This window comes from Sorex fumeus, unplaced genomic scaffold (assembly GCF_029834395.1).
Source record: "Sorex fumeus unplaced genomic scaffold, SorFum_2.1 ptg000002l, whole genome shotgun sequence".
Taxonomy (NCBI): Eukaryota; Metazoa; Chordata; class Mammalia; order Eulipotyphla; family Soricidae; genus Sorex; species Sorex fumeus.
Window position 1 is genome coordinate 57,842,430 of NW_026606059.1, and position 25,748 is coordinate 57,868,177.

At 53.3% G+C, this 25,748-nt stretch overlaps 1 protein-coding gene across 1 annotated transcript; it reads right to left on the minus strand.

The window, feature by feature from the left end:
- On the minus strand, window positions 1–25,340 carry FAM83A (family with sequence similarity 83 member A). The gene is made up of 4 exons (XM_056112654.1): window positions 24,858–25,340; window positions 12,631–12,798; window positions 10,393–10,517; window positions 1–783 (listed from the first exon to the last, which is right to left on the minus strand). The coding sequence occupies exons 1-4, from the start codon at window positions 25,338–25,340 to the stop codon at window positions 249–251; spliced, it is 1,311 nt and encodes a 436-aa protein (XP_055968629.1). The 3' UTR covers window positions 1–248.
- Window positions 25,341–25,748: the final 408 nt, after the last annotated feature.

The window sequence follows — 25,748 nt, forward strand, 5'->3', positions numbered from 1 at the left end:
TTTCACAATTGCATCCTCGACCTCTCTATAACCCTCTTCCCCATTTCCTGCTTGGAACTGTCTGGAATGTGGTGCCCAGGTCAGCCTTGAGCTGGAGACCTAGAAGGAACGGTCTCCAGAACGTCCAGACACAGGCAGCGACTCTGTCCAAGTTCCTTCCTTCCGTTTGGGGGAAGCAGCATGTTCGCAGAGGCTGGTCGCTGGGTGGGGCTGGCAGTGCCCAGCGTGTCCCAGGAGGACGGGTCCCTTCAGAAGTACGGGGAAGCCTGGAGAAAGGGCCTCCAGGTGTGGGCCGCCCTGGGCACCAGGCCCAGCTGCTCCAGTTGCAGCCGCGTGGGCCTGTAGGCGTCGAAGTTGTTATAAGGGGCAGCTGGGCCTTTGTAGGCCCGCGGGGAAACCTGGACGAGTGGGGTCCCGGACCCCAGAGGGCTGTGCAGGGCCTGGGGCCGGGGGGTGGGAGGCGGGTTGGGACTGAGTGGGCTGCTGGGTCCCGACGACACCGACAGGCTGTGGTTCTGGGGGTGGTCGCCCGACGAGGGGCTGCTGAAGGGGTTGGAGGATGTGTGGTCACTGATGGAGCTGCTGGTGCCACTGAGGCCGCCGGCCGGGGCGCTGGGTCCCACCCGGGGTGGGATGGTGGCCACTGGTGCAGGAAACTTGGGGCCCATGAGGGGCTTGGAGGAGGCGTAGAGGTGGCGGAACTCCTCGTCGAACAGCTCCACCGCCTGGCCCGTGAACTTGGACAGGATGTTCCGGTGCACATGTCCGCAGAGCCAGGTGAAGCTGCCGGAGAGAGAGGGACGGGTGTGGGCCGGGAAGGGTGGACACAAGCCCCCAGTACGCTGGGCCTGTTCATCCTGGTGGGAGCCCGGGAGCGAGGCAATCGCACCCCCTTGGGGCTACACCCAGCGGTGCTCAGGGATCCCTCCTGGCTCTGTGCTTAGGGGTCCCTGCTGGCAGGGCTCCAGGAACCCTATGGGGTGCCGGGGACGGAGCCCGGGTTAACCGCTTGCAAGGCAAACTCCCCGCTATACTTTCGCTCCAGCCTCATGGTCCCCCCCACCTCCCTGTCACTGAGGACACAATTGAAGCTCAGGGCTGGAGGAAAGTGAGGGGCAGAGGGCACCAAGTTCCCCTGAGCACAGCCAGGAGCGAGTCCCCAGCACAGAACCGGGTGAAGCTCGTGCCGTGGCTCAAACCCCAAACCTAAAGCCGGGGCCAGAGCCGGAGCGATAGCACAGGAGACCCAGGCTCAATCCCAAACACTGCCTGGTCCCTGAGCATGGGAAGGGCCACTCCTGAACACTGTGAGGACCCCAAATAAAAACACACCCCTTTGGAGCTGGAGCAATAGCACAGTGGGTAGGGCATTTGTCTTTCACGTGGCCAACCTGGGTTCAATCCCTGGCATCCATATGGTCCCCCAAGCACTAACAGGAGTAATTCCTGAGTGCAGAGCCAGGGGTAATCCCTGAGCATCAGCATTGCTGGGTGTGATCCAAATAGCGATGATAATAATAATAATAATAAAAACACGGGGCTGGAGTGATAGCACAGTGGGTAGGGCATTTGCCTTGCATGCGGCTGACCCAGGTTCGATTCCCAGCATCCCATATGGTCCCCTGAGCACTACCAGGGGTAACTCCTGAGTGCAGAGCCAGGAGGAATCCCTGTCCATTGCTGGGTGTTACCCAAAAAGCAAAACAAGCAAACAAAAAACACCCCTTCTTTTCCCCCACCCCAGTTCAGAGCACAGCTGGTGTCCAGACTGGATTCTGCCCTTCCCGGGCTCCACTGGGCCCCCCAGGAGAGCCCCACAGAGGCCGCAGGGGCTGCCCGCCCACCCAGGGAGTGCCACCCACTCCACTCATTTGAATCACCTGCCCATGGGGACCTCAGGGTTTCCCCTGTGAAATGTGGGGACACTGGCCTCCACCCTGAGTGGGGTGGCAGCCCGAGCCTCACACTCGGGGCACGCGCCCTCCTGCCCAGCCGCACCCCGTCCACAGTGAGCAGGGAGGGGTCTGTGGAGTGGCTGCAAAGAAGTGGGTGTCCCCCACGAAGGTGGAAGCGACTCTATTTTCCTAAAAAGCGACAGGGCTCAGCCCATGGGTCTAGACGGGCGGGCGGGGAGGGAGAATCACTCACTTCTCGGAGATGAACCAGATGGGCACGTCCTAGGGAGCTGGGATGGGGGCGCCTTGTGGGCCTATCCCAGAGACCCCTGGTCCTCGCTCCATGCCCAGGTTAGAGTGGCAAACAGTATGCCTTGAGCATTTTATATTGCTGTGGTTTTCTGAATTTTTTGTGTGTGTGGCTTTTGGGGTCACACCCAGCGATGCTCAGAGGTTACTCCTAGCTCTGCACTCAGGAATTACTCCTGGTGATGCTTGGGGGACCATACGAAATGCTGGGAATCGAACCTGGGTAGCCTTGTGCGAGGCAAACGCCCTACCTGCTGTACTATAGCTCCAGCCCCAGTTTTCTGAATTTAACCAAATACCTGTCTGGGGTAAAACATGGTTGATCCGCACCCCCCCAAAAAAAGAGCACTTAGTGGGGCTGGAAAGATATCACAGCAGGTAGGGCACTTGCCTGGCATGCAGCTGACCAGGGTTCGATCCCCAACATCCCATATGGTCCCCCAAGCAATGGCAGGAGTGATTCTTGAGTGCAGAGCCAGGAGTAACCCCTGAGCATTGTCAGGTTTGACTCCAAAACAAACAAATAAAAATGCTCAGTGATGCAGTCACAAGGAAAGACAAAATCACACAGTTCATGGCAACTTGGATGGATGCGGAGGGGATCAAGCTGAAAGAAACGAGCCAGAGGCAGAAGACAAGTGACCTCACTCAGAGGGAGAGAAACAAATCAAGGGTACAATCTCACCAGATGCTAAATCCCACCAGACACAGGGTACAGACTCCAGAGTGCCAGGTTGGGGGAACAGTGAGGTTGACAGGGAACACAGGACGAGGGTCTGGGCACATGGATGGTGGCTCAGGGAGGTCACAGGGCGCACCCAAACTGTAAGTGCCAGTCAGCAAACAGGAGGGTGGAGGAAGGTCCCGAGTGTCAGGTGCTGCTCAGAAACACTGTGAGTCCCACCCCCCGACCCCCTGCCTGCAGGAATGCCCCTCATAGAGGCCCTGGGCATGGGAGGGGGCTTCTGGGGGCCCCGAGACTGGCTTGGATTTGAGATGCAAACGTGCCCTGGCTTGGCCTCACCCAGCCCGACTCCTCCAGGCGACACCGAGGACACAGACTGCGGGACCCCTGCTTGCCCTCACAGCTGGTGGGTTGCCGCCGCCCTGCCCTCCCCACTCGACGCCAACAGCCGCAGAGTCTGTCTCAGCCGTTGACGCGAGGGCGAGGGTGGGGGTGGCAGGCGCAGGCAGGGTGGAGACAGAACCTCACTGTTGCTCCGGGACTGCCCACCGGGCACAGCAGCACCCACGTCTCGGTACCCAGCCAGGCTCGCTGAAGCACTCCGTGGCACCCTTTCTGATCAGCCCAGGGGGACGCCAAAACCCGGCTCTCTGGACCCACAATGTCTTTGAGCACCGCCGGGGGAAGAAATCTACTCTCAGGGGCTGCAGATTTCCTGTCTCGAATAAGTGTTTGGCACACAGGAGGCCCGGGTTTGATCTCCAGTATCGCATGTGGTACCCCGATCGGGAGCAAGCACAGAGCACAGAGCCGAAGTAACCCCAAAACAAACACACACACTCACACACATGCATACACACAAAAATACACACTCACATATACACTCACAGACATTCACACACTTACACACACATACTCACACATAGACACATTCACACACACTTACACACATGCATACACACACTCACATACACACACATTCACACACTCACATATATACTCATGTACATTCACACACCCACACACATAACATATACACACTCACATGTATACTCATATACATTCACACACATTCACACACCCTCATACACATGCTCACACACACATATTCACACACACACATGCTCATACACACTCGTATACATTCACACACACATATACACTCACATACATTCACACAGTCACACACATACACACATACACACAATTCACACACACATGCATATACACACTTTCACACATATTCACATACACACACATGCACACTCACATACTCACATACACATGCACACACAATAGACACACTCACATACACACTCACATGCACACATGTTTTAATTTATTTGGGGCTCTTAAATTCATAGAATTAAACTCATTGTAATCTTTCACCCAAGACACACTCTCCTGTTTGGTTGATTTGTGGCCCACGTACATCCATTTTGCTAGTTATTTTTTTTTCTGGGTTTGGGGGACCACACCTGACAGTACTCAGGGGTCCTTCCTGGCTCCGCACTCAGGAATCAGTCCTGCTGGTGCTCTGGGTCCCATATGGGATTCTGGGGGATCAAACAAGCTCTCTAGCCTTCAAGGGAGCCTGTGGGTAGGCAAGTGCCCTACCTGTGGTGCTATACAACAAGCAAATGCAAATACAAAACTGCACCCAGCACCAGGAAGAAAAGGCATCTCGGCAATACTGCCTGCGTCTGCTGATCCCTCCTAGGCTGGAGAAAATCTTTAAGGTCTTATTCTCCTTTTCTTTTTTTGGGGGGGGGGTGTCTCCCAAGCAGTGTTCAGAAGACCCCATGGCACTCACGGCAGTATGTGGCCCTGTGCTACACAGGCCAGCAGTGCTGGGCCAGCGGGGCCCCCTGAGGGTGCTCAGGGAATCAAACCTGGGGCCTCCGCACCCAGGAGGTGCTGTGGAGCTTGGGGGACCTAGGGGGCCACTGAGGGAACCCAGACTCCTGCCTGCAAAGTGTGGTTCACCTGGAGGAAATATTTACCCTGCATCCTGAATCACATTCCCATACTTTTCCTTTCCTATCGAAGTTGCAGATATTTCAGAGAGTAAAAGTTTATATTTTCAACAGATGTATCATCTTTGGGGTCTCACCACGCCTCACTTATCATCCTCTTGCTTGGACTAACCCAAAGTCTCTCTCATTGGCTGTGCTTCAGTGCTACCCACTGGCTGATCTTCCCCTCCTCAAGCTGGGGGATGTTTCCAGGGGCCTCAGGTACAAACCGAGTTGCTTGAGACTGTTTGTTTTAAGGTGGGGTTTTTTTTTTTATGTTGGGTCCATACTTGATGGTGCTCAGGGCTTACTCCTAGCTCTGCGCTCAGGGGTACCCCTAGTGGATGCCAAGCACTGAACCTGAGTCTCAGGTGTCAGGCAAGCACGCTGCCCACTGTACCATCTCTCCAGCCCCTGCTATGATTGTCCTTAAATGAAGCTCCCATTGGGCTGTGCTCAGAGGCCTGGGTACCCGAGCAGGGGTGGCTGACAGGCTGGCGAGGGCCGAGCCAGTGTCCTTCACGTGCATGGAGCTACTTGCACCCGGAGACAGTTCGGGCAGTTTCTCTCGCAAACACACCACAGTGGAGTGGATGGGCTATATGGGAGGTGACTACTCAGCTTTCAGAGAAAACGCCATACTCTTTCCAAAATCCCTGTCCTTAGCAACATGTGGAGGGGCCGAAGAGATGGTGCAGTGGTTAAGGCTCTTGCTTTGCATGCAGCCAATCACAGTTTGATCCCTGGCACCACAGATACAATTACTCCGGAGTCCTGCGAGGAATGATCCATGAGCACAGAGCCAGGAGAGCTCCTGAAACTGCTGGGTGGGGACCCCCCCCCCAAACAAAAAGCAGCATGGAGAAGACTCTGTAAGTCCCTCCTTTGCAGGTGCCGGACTGTCGACTTGGTGAATATTTTTTCTGGTTGAAGGGAGATAAGCCGATTCCTTCTAGCCTAGACTAAACAAAGGAGGGTTCGCCTTCCGCCCTGCGTCCTACGCCCCTCCTCATGGTAAGCCACCTGCCCCTCTCTCCCACCCACGCTTCTGTTGTCCTGGTTTTTTCGCCCCTGATTCTGAGTCCTGTGTGGCTTCCTCACATCCGTATTGGCAGGATGTCACAGACACCTGCTCCTGGCTAGGAATCTAAATTTTGACTTTCTTTAGGAAGTGTTCCAGGCTGGAGAAAGAGTGCAGGGGTTAAGACACTTGCCTTGGGGTCTAGAGCGATAGAATAGCGGGTAGGGTATTTGCCTTGCATGCGGCCGACCCAGGTTCGATTCCCAGCATCCCATATGGTCCCCCGAGCACCGCCAGGAGTAATTCCTGAGTGTATAAGCCAGGAGTAACCCCTGTGCATCACTGGGTATGACACAAAAAGCCAAATTAAAAAAAGGACACTTGCCTTGCCCACTACTGACCCTGGTTCCATCCCCAGCATTGCACAGGGTCCCGTGAGCACCAGCAGAGTTCACTCCTGATCACAGAGCCAGGAATAGCCCTACAGCAACACTGGGTGTGGCCTCCTCCCCCCCTCAACCCCCGCTGCCAAAAGAAGTCTTCAGAGAACCAGGATTCTTTTTTTCCTTTTTTTTTTTTTATGGCCAAGACCTAACATAGGTTTGTTCATTCTATGTTCATTCATTCATCCTAATGTGTGAATTTATGGGTCTTAGTTATGTTTGTAAAGGTAAAGGCCCTCCCGTTGATCGTCGATTTGCTCGAGCGGGCCCAGTAACGTCTCCATTGGAGACTTTGTTGTTACTGTGTCTGGCATATCGAATACTCTCGGTAGCTTGCCGGGCTCTCCGAGAGGGGCGGAGGAATCGAACTCGGGTCGGCCATGTTGGCCACTTGTAAGGCGAACGCCCTACCGCTGTGCTATGTTTGGGAACTGTATTAACTTCATGTCAATAGCATAGAGAGGCCAGAGAGACAGTACAGTACGTAGGGCATTTGCCATGCATGCAGTCTACCCGGGTTTGATCCCCCACATCCTATATGGTCCCCCCAGCCCTATCAGGAGTGATTCCTGAGCACAGAGTCAGGAGTAAGCCCTGAGCAGTGCTAGGTGTGCCTGCCCCCTTTCCGTTCCCCCAACCCCCTAAAATGAATATAATAGAAAAGAGAACAGACCAAGGGCAGGTCCTGGTTTATCATTTGGTGCTTAAAATCTTGGCTAAAAAGGTCACAGAAGGCAGGAGTGATCGCACAGCAGATGAGGCACTTGCCTTGCATGTAGTCAACCCAGGTTCGATCCCCAGCGCTCCATATGGTTTCCCAACCACCATTAGAGTGATCTCTGAGCACAGAGCCAGAAATAAGCGTGATCACTGACAGGTGTGGCCCCAAAACCAAAACAATAAATGAACAAATAAAGCGGCCACAGAGAATCTGGGTGTTGCAGGCCAAGGGATTAGCAGAGTCAAGACAGCACAAAGGCACTTGCTCACAGAGCAAATAACACTTGTAAGTGCAAGGCCCAGGGGCATGGAGGAGCCAGAAGGACCAGGAGGAGTCCAGCCCTCCTCAGCCCAGAGCACGGGGGAGGGAAAATCCTGCTGAGTCACAGGCCTGGGTAAGAAGCCAGCAGGTCATTTCTCCCAAGGAGTGATGACAGGCAGAGAGATTTACAGGAGGGAAGTGTTCTCTGGGAGGTGTTTCAAACCCTTTCTGTTCCTAATAGAAAGCGGGGGAGGCAGGGAAGGGCAGGGGAAACAGGGGGCAGGCCATGCTGCTTTCCTATTGTTCCTCCCACCCACTCCCATCCCCCACCCCTCTCATTCTCCACACCCTAGCTCCAAAGGTCCCAACAGAAGCAGGGTTCCCTCCAGGCTGCCCCCAGAGCTCTACTTAGCTCTGGCTGGCCTTAGCACACCCACCTCTCCTGACTGGGGTCATCTCCTTGTGAGTGGTTTTTGGACCCCGGTGAACAGTGCTCAGGGCTTACTCCTGGCTCTGCACCCTGGAATCACTCCTGGCTTGTTCAGGGGACCATGTGGGATGCTGGGATTCGAATGCAGGTTGGCCACGTGCAAGGCAAGTGTTCTATCCACTGTACTATCTATCCAGACCCTTTTGGGGGGTTGTTTGTATTTTGTTTTGGGGCCACATCCAGGGCAATGCTCAGGGATTACTGTTGGTATGGGGAACCATATGGGATTCCAGGGATTGAACCCGGGTCAGCCATGTGCAAAGTAAGCACTTTATCTGCTTTACTATTGCTCCAGGCCAATTCTTTATTTTTTCCTTTTGGTTTGTTTAGTTGTTTGTTTTTTTATTTCGGCCACATCTGGAGATGCTCAAGGTTTACTCGTGGCTTGGGGTACAACGACAGGGATGGAATGCCAGGGACTGAACCTGGGTTAACCGGGTTAACTGCATGCATGGCAAGTACTGTACTCTCTCCAGCTCTCAAATCCTCACAACAAGAATGTAGTCGTGGGGCTGGAGAGATAGTACAGTGGGTCAGGCAAGCATGGATGGGCTCCATCCCATGTGGTCTCTTAGCACCACCAGGAGTAATCCCTGAGCACAGAGCCAGGCATAACCTCTGAGCATCACTGGTTGTGGTCCCCAAACAAACCCCCAAAAGAATGCTGTCGCATGCTGCCTTGAGTCCCCCCCCCCGCCCCGCCTCCAAAGCAGTTGCAGAAAGAGAGGGGCCACTTTCTTTGGGAGCCAGGTGAGCTCCGAGCTGGCTGTCCTGAGAGAATGGGGTGGAGACTGGGGAAGGCAGATCCTCGCTCCCAACAGGACTCCTGGGACTGGGCCACTGACCAGGAAGGACCTAACCTTTCCGACCTAAGTGGTGAGGGAGGGCTCAGGATGAAAGCAGTTTGACCAAAAAGGATCAGAGGCCAAGGTCAAAGGTGAGGGTGAGCTCCCTCTCTGGCATTCATTGAGATTCACTGAGTGGCCTGGTCCCTCCCCAGACTGGAAAATGACTTCAGCCACTTGGAGAAGGCAGCTGTACCCCACTTGACATTTCTCTAAGATCTGAGGCTGGACACAGGCACCAGCATCAGATGCTGGTGCCTGTGTCCAGCCTCAGAAGCGGTGGATCAGTATCCTCAGGGGCACAAAGGGACTCCCAACTCGGGGCTCAGGGGTGGAACCCGGGCTCCTGCCTGTTGGTTATCTCCCTGGCACTCTTTCTGGGCGAATGAGCATTTCTACCCCCTGCCTGACCTGGGTCCAGCCCTCCACAGCTGCAGAATGAATGAATATCAGAGGGGCAAGGGTCTGCCCAGGGCACTGAGCCATGAAAGATGGAGCTGGCAACAGAACTTCAGCTCTGGCACTCCGAGGCCAGGCTGCCGCCAGTTCTGATGGCTGGAACTGTCTTAGACTCTGTGGAACTGCGAGACCCTACTAGTGGAGAAGTTGGTGGTGACACTGATCCCTCAACAAGCCCTGTGCACCCTCAGGTATAGGGTCAGTTAATCTTCGATAAAGGAGCCAAAAATATGAAGTGGAGCAAGAAAAACCTCTTCAACAAGTGGTGAAGCTGGGAAAACTGGTCAGCCATATGCAAAAAAAAAAAAAAATGAACTCAAACTTGTTTCTAATGCCATGCACAAAAAGTCAAATCTGAATGTATTAAACACTTGATATCAGACCTGAATCCCTAAGGTACATAAGGAGAAAATATGGGCAGGTTTCTCTATGACGTTGAATCTGGAGACATCTTTAAGGACGAAATGCCACTGACCAAGCAAGTAGAAGCAAAATTAAACAAAGGGAACTTCATTAAACTAAGAAACTTCTGCACCTCATAGGAAATGGTGACCAAGATACAAAGACAGCCCACGGAATGGCAGAAATCATTTACTCAACACTGGGCTGGAGCGATAGCACAGCAGGTAGGGTGTTTGCCTTGCATGCGGCCGATCTGGGTTCAATTCCTCTGTCCCTCTCAGAGTGTCCAGCAAGCTACCCAGAGTATCCTGCCTGCGTGGCTGGGCAAGCTCCCAGTGGTGTATTCGATATGCCAAAAACAGTAACAACAAGTCTCACAGTTTTTTTTTTTTTTTGCTTTTTGGGGTCACACCTGGCGATGCTCAGGGGTTACTTCTGGCTCATGTACTCAGGAATTACTCAGGGAACCCTATGGGATGCTGGGAATCGAACCTGGGTTGGCCTCATGCAAGGCAAACGTCCTACCTGCTGTGCTATTGCTCCAGCCCGAGTTGCATGATTTTATAGCCATGCCTGAGAGGGCTATGGAGGGAAGATGAGGAGTCTGTCCTAGGGGAGATGTGAGGGACGACTCAGGTAACTGGAGGTGCCTCTCTAGTCTGAAGACCTCCCGGAAGGACCTGGATTTGCCCTGGGGTGACGGCCTCCAGCCTTGCCTTCATTCTGTGCTGTAACCTAGCTTGGAGCAGGAGAAGCTTCTGTGGACTGTGGGCCTGTGAGGCCGGGGTACCACACTCTGCCCCAAGACCCCAAGAAGTCTGGGAGCTGGTGCAATCCAGCGCTCACCTGTAGGACCCTGAAAGGACGTATCTCCAGTCAGAGATGATGAACTTCTCCTGGATTTGGCCGGCAAACTTTCGGCCTGACTTGGCACAATACACTTCTCCTTCCACGCTCCGGATGCAAATATTCTGTGGGAAGGAAGGGGATACCAGGTCAGCAGGATTCATAGATTCTCAGTCCAGGGATAGGTCTGGAAGGAAGCATGCCCATCAAGATGTAAAGGGGTCGTTAGAAAAGATGAAGTCATGAAATGTGCATATAAGTGGATCAACATGGAGAGTGTCATGATAAGTGAAATGAGTGAGAAAGAGAAGGACAGACAGAGAAAGATTGCACTCATTTGTGGAATATAAAGTAACATAATGGAAAACTAACACCCAAGGATAGTAGAGATAAGGGCCAGGAGGATCGCTCCATGGCTTGGAAGCCAGCCTCACATGCTGGGGGGAAAGGCAGCTGAGATTGAGAAGGGGCCACCAAGTAAAGGATGCTTGGAGGGCTCGCTAAGGATGGGAGATGTGTGCTGAAAGTAGACTATGGACCGAACATGATGGCCACTTCATACCCGTACTGTAAACCATAACACCCCAAAAGAGAGAGAGAGAGTAAGAGGGAATGTGCCTGCCACAGTGGCAGGGGAGGGATGGGGTGAGAGTGGCGGGAGGGACACTGGGAACATTAGTGGTAGAAAATGGGCACTGGTGGAGGGATGGATACTCGATCATTGTGTGACTGAAATGTAATCACTAAAGTTTGTAAATCTGTAACTGTATCTCACGGTGATTCTTTAAAAATTTTTTTTAAATAAAACTGAAAATAAAATAGCCTATAGAAAAAAAAAAGATGTAAAGGGTTCGCTTCTGGTGGATGGGGTTAGGAGCTATTCACATTACTTGTTTTTCTCCATAGGACTTCTAATATGACTTTATTCATTTTTTTATTTGAGCCACTTAAAATAATGGAGTTAGTATATGGGGGAGGGGAGTTAGGGGAAAAATCAAAGCAAAAAAAAAAAATTAAAAAGGAAGGACAAGGGCCGTTGGTCTAGGCCCCTGGCTGAGACACCTGGTAAACAGCCTGCCCGGTCAGCGGCCAGATGTCAGAGGTCAGAAGGGTTGAGGGGCGCTCTGTGGAAACCTCACTGAGCCCTATATTTTCCTGTCTCAGAGGTGTGTGTCCCCAACCCCAATCATGACCCTATTTGTCCCTTTTCTCCCAAGCAGCCCTCAGGCCTGTGTCTCTGGACAAAGAAGAGGGAAAGGAGAACGTGAAGCCTTGGGCCCTGGGAGGAGGTGGGGTGCCGCTGGGATCCTGAGACGAAGCCCTCTGCCCTCTGGGCTGGGCAGGCTCTGAGAAGGGGACCCCGAGAGCCTTTGGCAGCTCCTCACGACCTCCCTGCGAGCACTCTGAGATGGCAGGAGGAGGGATGGCCCTCAGTGGGCAGAGAACCCAGGCCTGGCTAACTCTCGGGACCTTTTGGGTGCTGGGGTTGGGACCCACATGCCAGGCCTGTGCCCCGTCATGAGCTATCCCTTCGCCTGCGGGACAGGTCCGAGGGGCTCAGTAATGGCGGGGCCTGAGGCCTGTGGTACCCTGAGGCCGTGTGGAGGAGCAGGGAGGGAGGGGGTCCGACAGGGTCACCCAGAGGCTGACAGGCTTGCAGGGGGCGGGAGTCACGCAGGCAGGTCTGAGACTTCTCTCCACCAGTGTTCCCAGATTCCCTGCCCAGCCTGGTGCGGTCCACCAGGCAGCTGGACCGCAGGCCTGCACACGAGTGCCGTGACCATTTTACCAGGTGACCTAAGGGACCCCTCCGCTCTTTCCTTCCTGTCAGGAGAAGGAAGCCAGGGCATCTGGTGGAGGAGGATTCGCTTCCTCGTGCCTAATGCTGTGGGGTTGCTCGTCTGCGGGGTCTTAGCTGGGAGAGGACACGGGCCACCCACAAGCCCTTGTACCATTCCCAGTTTTCCAGGTGAAGCTGAAGGGTGTCTGAGCAGATGCCAGGCTGCGGCTTCTGCCTCAGGACCTGTGGCATCCTCCAGCTCGTCTCTCCTCCAGCCACATCTGCCCAGGAGGACGCCCTGTGGCTGTGGTGTCCCTGGGGGCCAGGGAGGGCCGTGAGAGCGGGGAGCTGACCTACATTCTGCACAGCAGACGGGCCATGGGATGGGGCCGTTAGGGCCCACAGTTGCAGCAAGCCTGCACTCGCCCGGCCTTTCCACCTCTCTGGGAGACGCCTACCTTGAAGTGACTGTCGGAGAGCTGCACTTTGTCACACATCTCCTGGAAGAGGGTCACGCCTCCCTGGTCCAGGAGCATGCAGACAAACACGCCACGCTTGTTGGCCGCCTCTAGGATATCGCAGAGGATTTCCACGTCCGTGAACACGTCCATGAGTATGGCCAGGACCTGAGCAGGGGCAGGGAAGACAGAGGAGTCAGAGTCCAGGGTGCCTAGGATCTCAGGTGGCGAGAGAGTGTGTGTGTGTGTGTGTGTGTGTGTGTGCATGCTGTGTGTGTGTGTGTGTGTGTGTGAGAGAGAGAGAGGGGTGTGTGAGTGTGTGGATATGTGTATGCATGTGTGTGTGCATGTGAGGTATGTGTAAGTGTATGTATGTGTGTATGCATATGTATGTACGTGTGCGCATGTGTTCATGTGTGTGCATGTGTATGTGTATCAGTGTGTGGGTGAGTGTGTATGTATGTGAGTGTGAGTGTGTATGTGTGTGCGTGCATGTGTGTGCTTGTGTATGAATGTGTGTATATGTGTATGAGTGTGTATGTGTGTATGTGTATGTGTGAGGTGTGTGTGTGTATGTGTGTGTGCCCATGCATGTATGTGCATGTGTGAGTGTGTGGGTGTGTGTGCATGTGTGAGTGTGTGTGACCGTGCATGTGTCTGAGTGTGTGTGCACATTTGTGTGTATGTGCATGTGTGCGCACGCATTTGTGTGTATATGTGTGTGAATGTGTATGTGTGTGAGTGTGTGTGTGAGTGTATGTGTAAGTATGTGTGAGTGTGTGTATGTGTGTGAATGTATATGTGTGTGCATGCATGTGTGTGTATGTGTGTGTAAGGGTTTATGTGTTTGTATGTGTGTGAGTGTGTGCGTGGTGGCAGTGGGGGTGTCTAACAGGGCAGGGGTTAAAGGAGAGCCTTGTGTCCCCTGCAGGCCCCAGACACTGGCAGGATGATCACAGGGTGTGCGTGAGTATAAGCACACGCCTGGGACTGGGCCCAGCGACCTCTCTGCAGGGCTCCTGGCTGCATGGTGATAAGCTCCCGCCACTGGTTGCCACCGCCTGGGTCCTGCACACAGCGGGGTCTGGGCTGGACCACCAGCAGCAGTGCTGGAACATCTAACTCCAGCCGTCCCTGAGGCCGCTCCTGGACTTGCCCAGGGCGGGGACTGGCACAAGCTCCTCTTCTTCGAGGGGCCTGCCTTGCTTGGGGCACCCGATCAATATTTAATTTTCCCTTTTTTCCCTACGTTTTAAAATTAAAGAACTGTTATTTACAAAGTTATTGATAGTTGAGTTTTAGTCACATACAGTTTAACATTTCAACACCAACCCCACCACCAGTGTCGACTTCCCTCCGCCAGTGTTCCCAGATTCCCTGCCTAACCCAACCCAAGCCCATCCACACCTGTCAACGTGACAGGCACATACAGAGTTTAATGGCTGCAGCTCAGATCTCATGTTTTCAGTGTTGCTGAGTCTGTGTTTTGGATACCTGGCTGTACCCCTCAGCCATATCACCAGTATAGCTGAAACCCTGGTGCCTGCTCACCCATGACTTCCCGTTCTCTTCTTACATTTCTCTCCTTCTCTGTCCTTCTCCTCTCTAAACACTGAGGTCAGGGGTAATCTAGGCATCCCCGTTTTACTACACTTCTTCATCTAATATTCTATATACCAAAGATAAGTGAGATCATCCCGTGTTTGTCTTTCTTCTGGCTTACTCAACATGATATCTTCCAGTTCCAACCACATTGCAGCAAATTGCATCATTTCATCACTCCTTCCACCTATACACCACATCTTTATAATCCACTGGCGGAGGGAAGTCGACACTGGTGGTGGGGTTGGTGTTGAAATGTTAAAATGTATGTGACTAAAACTCAACTATCAATAACTTTGTAAATAACAGTTCATAATCCATAATCCACCTCTAGTTTCGTATCTAGGTTAATCTTATATCAACTGAATGCATAGAGTGCGACAATGAATAGTGGTGGGGCACCCAATCAATAGTTAACTCTGGTACCTTGTGGTACTCAGTGGATGATTAGACAGTTTCAGAAGAACTAGATAGGACATGGGAGAAATGCAGAGTAAAAACTGCTGGGTAGTAGGTGCTCCACGGGACTGGAGTTTCAGTCCAGTTCCCTGAACACCACCAGGTCAACCCCCAGCGCTGAGCCCAGACTGGGTATGTCCTAGCCCCAAATCAAAGAATGGTAAGTGCTCTACAAGTGCGGGATTTTGTTAGTTTTGGGGCCACACAGGATGTTGCTCAGGAGTTACACCTGGCTCTGCACTCAGGGATCACTCCTGGCTGGGCTCAGGGGACTGGATAGGGTGCTAGGGATGGAACTCTGGTCAACTGTGTGCAAGATAAGTGCTCTACCTGCTGTGCTGCCTCTCCTGTGCCAAGACCAGTGTGTATTAATGATGAACTGAGCAGGGAAGGAAACAGCACTGAATGGTGGGGTGCGGGCGTGATAATCGGTGAGTGAAAGCAGCATCCAGACAGTCACACATGGAGGTGGGGGACAGTGCAGGGATCACCGAGTTTGCCTTGCACATGGCGAACCCCTGGAACTGAAAATGATCCCTTGAGTCCTGCCGACATTGATGCCTGAGCACAGAGGCAGGAGTTAGCCCTGAGCACGGCTGGGTGTGGCCCCAAAATGGGAAAACACACACACACACACACACACACATACACATACACACAAACCCCTCATGAGCAAAGATGGCGAAACACAAGCCCAAAACACTGCCATGTGGAGGGGGAATAGAGACTTTTTATCCTTCATTGTGTGTGTGTGTGTGTGTGTGTGTGTGTGTGTGTGTGTGATTGTTTTTGAGGGCCTCCAAAGCAGTGTTCTGGAGGATATGATGCAGCTCAGACTCTGCAGTGCTGGGAATACCCAGGCCACAGCAGCGATGCTGAGGGCCTCCAGGGCCGTTCCCAGAGGTGCTTAGGGGTCTGGGTGGTGTCCAGGATGGACCATGGGTTGGGTGCGTGCTAGGTCTGTGTCTAACCACTGTCTTATCTCCTTCCTCTCCCCTTTCTTTTTTCTCGCAACTTACAGGTCCGATGCTGAGATGCAATTACCATGTGAAATTCCTTGCTGTGCAAGCCAAACAGAACCACCGTTCATTCAAAAAGCCCTGGGGAAGCTGCATGGAACGTTTCAGGGAAAACCTGTGCTCCTCTTCATTCTCAGATTCTGTCTGCCAGAGAAGACAGGGCAGACAACCTTAGCTTAACTGTGTAGACACCTAATCCTGTGATAACAGGACCCTCCTCCCCCTCCCCCTTCTATCTCGCTCTCCCTCCTTCCCCTCCCCCTCCCTCGCCTATCTCGCTCTCCCTCCTCTCTTTCCCCCTTTCCCCCTCTTTGTCAAGAAGAAAAGTGGATCCTGCTGGCTTCCATCCACAGGTTGAACAGGAAGCAAAGCTGAGAGTGTAGCATTCCTGTTTTTATAAAGGAAAACTGGCCACTCCATTGCCATACAGAATGGGCTAACACCGCAGTGCAGGGAGGCACGTGCTTCCGCGCTGTGCTCTTGCTCCTCTCTGTATTCTCTTGTATAGTAATCCCTTTCCAAAAAGAGAAGGAAGCTGTTCTCTATCAAGCCAGAAGCCATAACTATTCCATCGAGCTCTTCTAATGAGGAAGGAAAATAATGGGGGGCCCAGGGATCAAGGGCCGGGTCATGTGGGTGAGTGATCCAGCTGTTTATCCAAACCACAGAGTCAACAACGCTGAAAACATGAGCCCCAAACTCCAACAACCACACCTTATAATATGGCAGGCTGGGGGGTCAAAAGGGAACTTGGAGACACTGGTGGAGGGAAGGACGTTGACACTGATTGTGAGAAATGAGAGAGAAGAAGGAGGAGGAGGAGGAGGAGGAGGGCAAGGATGAGGACGAGGTTGAGGATGAGGACAGAGGAGGAGGGTCCAGTTATCATAGGATTAGGTGTCTACGCAGTTAAGCTGAGGGTGTAGATAGCATCAGGCCCTGTGTCTGATGAAAGATAAGCACCTCCTTATCCAGAGGAGTCACGCAGGCACCAGCCTCTTACACGAGACTCCCCAGGACCCAGTCACTCCTCCCGCCTCCTTTGCACAAGGCCTCCATCCCTTATCCAGGACTGCAAAGCAAGGAGTGGGTTTGAAAATGACCGTCACTGCCACAGAGGCGGGGGGGGGGGGGGTGGCGGTGAGGAAGAGGGAGTTGGCAGGAGGGATACTGGGAACATTGGTGGTGGAGAATGGGCACTGGTGGAGGGATGGGTATTCGAACATTGTACGACTGAAATATAATCACGAAAGTTTGTAAAGCTGTAACTGTATCTCACAGTGATTCATTAAAAAAAAAATTAAAAACGAAAAAAAGAAATCGCAAATAAAGTCTGAACCCCCCCCCCCCCCCCAAATAAAAGACCTGTCACATCCTGATCCCAGGAAGCTTAGGAAATGGGTTTGATTATTGTTGGAGTTGCCTCCCAAACAGGGCTCGTACCTCACCTCTTCTACCTGTGGGTAGTGGGCTGAACCTCCCACGACGCTAGACTGCCCAGCAGAAGCCCTGATGGAGCTTCCTTGGAGCACAACTCCCGGCAGCCATCCCGAAGGCCTTGGTGAGAATGCTCTGGACGAGCAGAAGGCTCTTCTGGAAAGGGGTGCCAGAGACAAACCGAACAACTCCCTCTGTGCCCATCTCCATATCCCTCAACTTCTGACCTCAGTGACTTTTTACTGACCAGCCTGAACTGTCCCCAGCTAGACAGGGCCTTCTTGGAAGATGGTGCCAAGATCATTTTAAAGTTTCTTCTCTGTAGTAACCAAAGGTAACACCTAAAACCCAGTGAACTCTAAACAGTGTGTCTCTAGCGATCAGAATCCCTGTAAAACAGTTTTTGTATGCTTATCCTTCATTCTTCAGTTCTTAAAAAAAAAATCCCTAAGAGTGGGTGGGTGAGCTGGAGTGATAGTGCAGAGGACAGGGCACTTGCCTGGCATGCAGCTGACCTGAATTTGACCCCCAGCACCATATATGGTCCCTGGAGCCCCATCAGGAGGGACCCCTGAGTGCAGAGCCAGGAGTAAGCCCCGAACACTGAATGTGCCCCCCAAACAAACAAACAAAAAAACAAATAACCCCGCCCAAAGAAACCTTAAACAGGCCAGGATGTGACTGAACAACAGAGGAATGCATACATGCTTACAAGTGCGCATGCGTTCGCGCATACACACACACACACACACACAGACACACACACACACACACACACACACGTTGTCTTAAGCAAAGGTGCAGCTTGGTGCTTCTGTTCCTACCTTCCTCTTTCCTCTTCCATTTGCAGCAGCATGTTGGGCCACAGCTACTGTGCTCAGGAGTAACCCCTGGGTTCAGGGCACAGGATGCGCTCATTACTCCCTTGCAATCTCTCTGCACTGCTCTCTTTTTTTTGAAAATTTTATTATTTTTTTTCTTATGGAATCACCATGAGATATAGTTACAAAGTTTTCATGATTGGGTCTCAGTCATACAACGATCGAACACCCATCCCTCCACCAGTACACATTTCCCACCACCAATATCCTTAGTATCCCTCCCACCACCAGCAAATAATTTTCTTCTTTTTGGGGTTTTTTTTTTTTTTTGCTTTTTGGGTCACACCTGGCGATGCTCAGGGGTTACTCCTGGCTCTGCACTCAGTAATTACTCCTGGCAGTGCTCAGGGGACTATATGGGATGCTGGGAATCAAACCCGGGTCAGCCATGTGCAAAGCAAATGCCCTACCAGCTGTGCTATCGCTCCAGCCCCTAATAATTTCCTTCTTTACTCTCTACCTTTGGGCATTATGGTTTGCAATACAGACACTGAAAGACTATCATGTTTGGTCCTTTATCTACTTTCAGCACCCATCCCAAGATATTCCTCCAATCATCACTGACTTAATGATCTATCCCAGCTATCTTCTCCCCCATCTCACGAGACAGGCTTCCAACCACAGAGCAATCTTCCTGGCCCTTGTCTCTACCGTCCTTGGGAGTTACTCTCATATTATGTTACACTGCTCCTTAAGGCAGCTTTCCCCTTCCTTTCGTGTTATGTGTGTTGGGGCTGCACCCAGCAGTGTGCAGGAACCACTCCTGGCACATTGCTCGGGGTCTGCTCCCCATGAGGACAGGAGGGACAACATGGTGTGGAGACAGAACTTGTGGTCCCAAGGATGCCAAAAGTGTGCTGAGCCCACTGAGCTATTTCCCTGGTCCCACAAAACCTTTTATTGGGAGGGGGGTTGGGGGGTTGTTTTGTTTTAGTGGTGGGTCACACCCAGTGATGCTCAGGGGTTACTCCTGGCTCTGTGCTAAGAATCACTCCTCTCCTGGTGGGGTTCAGGGGACCATATGGGATGCCAGGGATCAAACCCGGATCAACAAAACCCATTACACTGTAGCACAAATAAGGGCTTTGATGAAAAATCCACTTTCACTGACTGCATTTTCCACCACTGTGTGTGAGCAGGGCGGTGGGGTTTGCAGTGTGCCAGCATCTCCGACGCCCACATCAAACCTCATCTGCTGCAGGCATTGACCGTCATGAGGGGTCATGTGAAGGGTCATAGGGTGGGAGCACCTGAGGACAATCTCTCTTCTTTTTTCTTTTCTTTAATTTTTTCCCCCACTTTTTGGGCCACACCCAGTGATGCACAGGGATTACTCCTGGCTCTGTACTCAGGAATTACTCCTAGCAGTGCTCGGGGGAACCATATGGGATGCTGGGAATCGAAGCTGGGTCGGTTGCTTGCAAGATAAATGCCCTCCCCGCTGTGCTATTGCTCCAGCCCAATAGCATCTCACTTCACACTAACTCATGACTGGGCGGGAAGAGACCTCCCACATCTACTGGCATGATCTGGGGGATCTTCTCGGGGGGGGGGGGGGTTAGGGGGAAGTAAGGGGAGTCCTGGGCGGCCTTGGGACAGACCTTGAATCACATTTGTAGTTCTCTGTGTTTTCTGAGAGTTGACCCCACCCCCAGCCTGACCCCACCTCCCTTGCAGGAGCACAGAGTCTGGAGTCCACAGCATCAATGCAAGCCCAAGTCAATTTTATCTACCCAAGTCAGCTGGGTGCCAGGCTTGGGCAGTGAGGGATGCTTAGGGGCTAAGGGTATGCAGACCAGCCTTGGGCACATTACTGATGCCTTCCTGCAGCACCCCCCAACCATCGGTCCGCCTCCTGTCCACCAGAGCTTCCCTGCAGCCCGGCCCACCTACAGACAGAGCCTTGCTTCTCTGAGCCCTGGGTTCCCAGTCCAAGGCACCTGCTTCTGCCCCCATGAGCCACATTCCCATCTCCTCCCCTCACCCCTTCCAACTCTTTTTTTTCTTTTAAAGTAAAGCAAGCCAGTGGCTTTACTTAATACCTGCATTGCAGACCACAACACTCTAAAGGGGAGAGAGAGAGAAATAAAGAGAGAGAGAAAGTAAAAGGGAATCTACCGGGGCTGGAGCAATAGCACAGCGGGTAGGGCCTTTGCCTTGCACGCAGCCGACCTGAGTTCGATTCCCAGCATCCCATAGGGTCCCCTGAGCACCGCCAGGAGTAATTCCTGAGTGCAGAGCCAGGAATAACCCCTGTGCATTGCCGGGTGTGACCCAAAAAGCCAAAAAAAAAGGGGGGAAATCTACCTGCCACAGAGGTGGGGGTGAGGGGTGGTATTTGGAGTGGTGGGAGGGATACTGGGATCATTGGTGGTGGAGAACCAGCACTGGTGGAGGGAAGTTGTATGACTGAAAAGTAAGCATGAAAGTTTGTAAGTCTGTAACTGTACCGCACGGTGATTCATTAAAAATATAAAATAAATAAGTAAATAAAGTATCCCCAGAATTCACCAAAAAAATTTGGAGAAATTTACCAGTTTAATTTATTTCCTTTCATTTATTTATTTATTTATTTATTTTGCTTTTTTGGGTCACACCCAGTGATGCACAGGGGTTACTCCTGGCTCTGTACTCAGGAATTACCACTGGCGGTGCTCAGGGGACTATATGGGATGCTGGGAATTGAACCTAGATCGGCCACGTGCAAGGCAAATGCCCTACCCGCTGTGCTCCAGTCCCCTACCAGTTTAATTTTACTGATGGAAAACTAACCTGCTTTCCAGTTCTCATTGCTATTAAATTCGTAAATAAACTAGAAAAGTAGCAATGAATTAGATCTAAAAAAATATAAAAAATAAAGTAAAGCAAGCGAGTTGTTATCTAAGGAAATTTACTGAGAAAGATGTGGGGGGAGAGAAAGAGAGGAAGGAATATGTGTTTAAGAGAGAACCTCAGCTGGAGAGGGCCAGTCCCCTGCATATCCCTTGATCTTGTCATTTGACGATCCCTCTTCCCGTCGCAGGATGCCTGGCTGACTCTTACTCAGCCATGAGTCTCAGCTTAGGGGCCACCTCTTCCGTGAAGCCTGCCTTAGTCACTCCCCTTCCACTTCCAGCACAGACGGTGGCTCAAGCCTGGTCTGCGGCTGACCAAGCTTCTCCTTTATGACTCCCCCTAGGCCAGGCAGCCCTCAGGGAGCTGCCATGCAGAGGGGCCCTTGGCTCAGCCCTCCTGGCCTTGTGGGTGGTTTCAGGTGCTGTGGGCAGAAGTTCTACCCGGGAACTGTCCTGGAGTCAGGGATTCTGCAGAAGGCCAGGCCCAGTCAGCTGTCGCCTGGTGTCCCGAGTCCTGGGGGTGGCGCTGTTGCCCCCAGTACTGCAGGGCATGGGCAGCACCATCACATTGTTCAGCCCGAGCATTGGACCAGCTGGCCAGGCTGCCCGTTAGCACTGGGAGTGACCTCCAAGACCTCCTGAGAATCACTTGCCTCCCCCAAGAGTGGAAGACAAGGAATCTTTGGGGCTTTTGTTTGTTAACGTTTGAGCTACCCAGTGGTGCTCAGGACTCTGCACTCAGGAATTACTCCTGGTGGTCCTCAGGGGACCATCTGGGATGCTGGGGATCAATGTGGGGTCAGCCACATGCAAGGCAAGAGCCCTACTCGCTTTACTATCCACCAGGCAACTCTGAGGAATCTTGGAATCACTGTCTCATTTCTTTCTTTTCTTCGGGGGTGGAGGGAACAGGAAGTGGTGGCTGCGGGGGGAGGGATGGTGGTGGTGTTGAATCACATCCAGCAGTGCTCTGGGGCTGTGGAACTGGGTTGGCTGTGAAGACGAGCACATTAAAGGCTGGGCTATCTCTCCAGCCCAGGAAATCTGCCATCTTTGAAAGATAAAAGACTTGGGGCCAGAACGATAGTACAGCAGGTAGGGCTGTTTTCCTTGCATACAGCTGACCTGGATTTGATTCCCGACATCCCACATGATCCCCTGAGCACTTCCAGGAGTAATTCCTGAGTGCAGAGCCAGGAGTAATGCCTGAGCATTGTAAGCCCTGAGTATCACTGGGTGCCATCCAAAAAGAAACAAACAAACAAAAAGACAAAAAAGACTCTCAGTTCTAAAATGATTCGTTGTGGGGGCAATAGCACAGTGGAGAGGGTATTTGCCTTGCATGCAGCCAACCTGGGTTCGATCTACGGCACCCCATATGGTCCTGTGAGCACTGCCAAGAGTCATTCCTGAGTTCAGAGCCAGGAGTAACTGGTGAGCATTGCCAGGTGTGACCCAAAAAGCCAAAATAAATAAATAAATAAAATGATTAGTTTTGTTACATTTGGATGAACTAGAAAGGAACAGGCTGATGTCCAAGCTTCTTTTTCCTGACCAGGAATCCTGGACCATCAGGCGGTCAGCACATGGGTGGCACCAGGATTTAGCTCAGGCCCTCACACCTGCCCTCTGGGCTCTCTGAGCCCCTGAGGCATCTTCCTGGCCTTTTCTTGTTGGGGTCTCTAACCACAGAGTTGTCAGGGCATCTCTGAGAGTGCAGGTGGCACGGGGTGGGACGGGGGGTGGGGCAGGGGGGTGTCGAAACTCACAGCCTTGCATGAGGCGATTAATCCATCTTCCCGGCTGGACTTTCAGGGATCCCTTATAGGAGGGTTGTCCCGAGTGCCTATGCACATCTGACAGCCCTGGGATTTGAACTCAGGACCTTGCACTCTCTGGTCATACTCATTAAGCCACGGAGACATTTACCAGACCCTTTGGAGCTCTCATGGGTTTTGGTTTTGGATCTTTGCTTGCTTTCTGATCCACACCCAGAGTTTTGGGGGCTACCCTGCTTGGTGCTGGGGGAATCATGCGATGGGGGTATCTATCCCAGATCACCTGCAGACAAAACCTGTGCTCCAGCCTTTGGCCCTGCTCCTGGATTTTGTGTCTGTTTATGTTTGGAAGGTTGGCACACCTCCTTAGGTACTCAGGGGTTACTCCCAGCTCAGTACTTGGAAGTTACTCCTGGTGGTGCTGGGACCAGCCCTCTACTCCGGCCTGTCAAGCATTTATTCCAGCCCTCTGCGAAGCTCATATTGTGACCCTACCCTCTCCCAAGTCCAATGCTGTGTGTAATGCTCCAGAAAAAAAAAAAAAAGAAAAAAAGCCGCCAGGGGTGGAGAGGCTGTAGGTGGACTGGGAGGGAAACACGGAGCGCTGGAAAATGAAGTGGATAAGGTAACAATGGGTGGGGCGTTGGCTCCTCCTGCAGCCCAAGGCTTCTGAGCATGTTTCAGTGACAGTGCCTCATTAGGGGTTGACAGATGAGTGGGGCAGAAGGCCAGGGTACCACACTGCCAGGGGCTCCTGGGCCCCTCTGCGGGACTCAGGACTCTTCAGTTCCCAGGGTCTGTCCTTAGGGTCACTAGCCAGAAGCCTGGTGCTTTCCCAAGGGGTGGGGACCAGGGATGGTGGGAAGTTCTCCATCACTGAGACATAGAGTGTGTGTGTGGGGGGGGGGGGGGGCGGTGCTCTCGGAAAATCAGCCAGGTTGAAGCTCATGAAACTGAATCCATCCCAGCTTTCCTTTCTCTCAGCCCTGAAGCCCGCAGATGCCCTTTGTTTTATCAGTCAGGCATGTGAGGAATTTAAGCCCTCAGAAGATTGCCCCCAACAGGAAGAATTTCCAGCTGCTCAAAACAGAGTAGGAGGCTTGGTCCTGTTGGTATTCTGCCGGGGCCATCTCTTGGGGCTGGGGAGTCCCACTTTGCAGAACTCCCCACCCTTCCTTCCTGCCCCACACCCCACGGGCTTCACCTATTTTGTGGCAGGAGTGCTCCTGGGATGGAGAAGCGTTATAGAGATGAAGTAGGTGACGAAAACTTGAACTGGCACTACGGCCTTAAGTCAGAATACACATAGGAGAGTTTAACAACTGTCGGCGTTATGAATGTCTTACAGGGAATGAAAATGCATTGTTGATATAGCCCGTGCACAAAATGCAAGTCAACCACCAGAGATAGTACACCGGGCTGAGCGCTTGCCTTGCAAACACTAGGGTTTGCTCCGCTGCACCTCATCTGGTCCTCTGAGTGATCCCTTAGGGCAGAGCTAGGACTAAGCCCTGAGCACTGCCAGGTGTGGCCCACTCCTGCCAAATTAAATCAAACCCTCCCTAAAAAAAGCTCTGCGTAAGCAGAACTCATACAACAATTCTAACACACACACACACACACACACACACACACACACACACACACAGGCACAGTCTCATCTGGTTCCCACAGAGACTGGGGGTGTGTGGTGGGGAAGGACCTCCACGGACACAGGCCTTCTATGGAAGGCCACTGTGACCTCCTTTCTACTTCTCTCCCACTGGGGCTCCCCGTGGTCATCAGCAGGAGAAGCAAACGCCTTAGCGGGGCTCCTGACCTCCCCAGCCTCCCAGGAGGAGTGACCCCACATTTTCCAGACTCCCTGGTGACCCCTGTCCCTGCTCAACCGGACTCAGCCCCAGAGCTTCCTGGCACCCGGAACCCGCATCTTCAGGAAGCCTTCCCTGAAACCCCCCAGGCTTGGCATCTCCCAAAATAAGGGCCCCACTCTTGTCTCCTGGCCCCTCGGCTTAGACTGGTCTGCCCACCAGTAACCACACTGCCCACCGGCAAGCAGAGGACAGGGGATTTGCAAGGTGGTTAACTCCCTCTAGGGCAGCGACTCTGGGGTTGGAGGTGGAGGAGGCTGGGGGCGTTGGCACAGGGGACCTACACGCGGAGACCGGGATGGCACGGGGCGCGCGGGGTCCTGCCCAGACCCCGCCGGGCGCCTACCTGGCTGGTGCGGGTGATGCAGCGGCGGACCAGGTCCCTGATGTTGTTGTGCTTGTCCGTCTGGAAGTACACGGTGGCGCTGGACTTCTCCCGCAGATAGGGCTTGTCGGCTGCCGCCCAGGAGTGCAGCAGGGGTGGCTCGCTGCCCTCCGAGGCTGCGGGGAAGTAGGTCCCCGACTGGCCCGAGCAGGACTCGGCATCCCTGCCAAGCCCGGCCTCGGGCCCCGCCAGCGGCTCGGGCACCCACGCGGGCTCCTTGGCCTGCGTCTGCACGTACTGGGTCTCGGCTGATGATAGGAAGTCCACCTCGCCCTCCTGCACCAGCGCCTGCCAGTAGGCCTCGGGCCCGCCGTCCAGCAGCGCATCAGTGGCCAGCCGCGCGCTCTCGTTGTCGCTGAAGTCGGCCCTGGCCGGCCGGCACCAGCGGCTCTTCACGTCTTCCAGACGCTTCCGGATCTTACCCAGGTGCCGGGCCCGGCTCATGCTGACCGCGACTCCGAGCTGGGGGTGGGGGGTGTGGGGGGTGAGGACGGCCACCTGGGGGTGCCTCTTCCCGCTGCTGTCCGGAGTCAGGGGTCCAGCCGCCTGGCCGCCAAGGAGGAGGAGGAGGAGGAAGAGGAAGAGGAGGAAGAGGAGGAAGGCTCCCCAGGTCTCCCTGCCACCCTTTCCACCCTCTCCACGGAACTGAGCTCGCGGCCGCTGTCCCCAGCACCGTCATCTGCAGCCAGGGCTTGGCTTATCGCTGGGCGACACCCGCCCTGCCTGCAGGCCCAGAGCTGGCGCAATCCTGCCTTGGCACGCGGGACCGGGAGACTTCCTCTCCTCCCAGCGGCAGCGGGAGGCCAAGGCCGGCTTCCCCGCCTTGCACAATCTCCCAGGACCCGCAGGCCT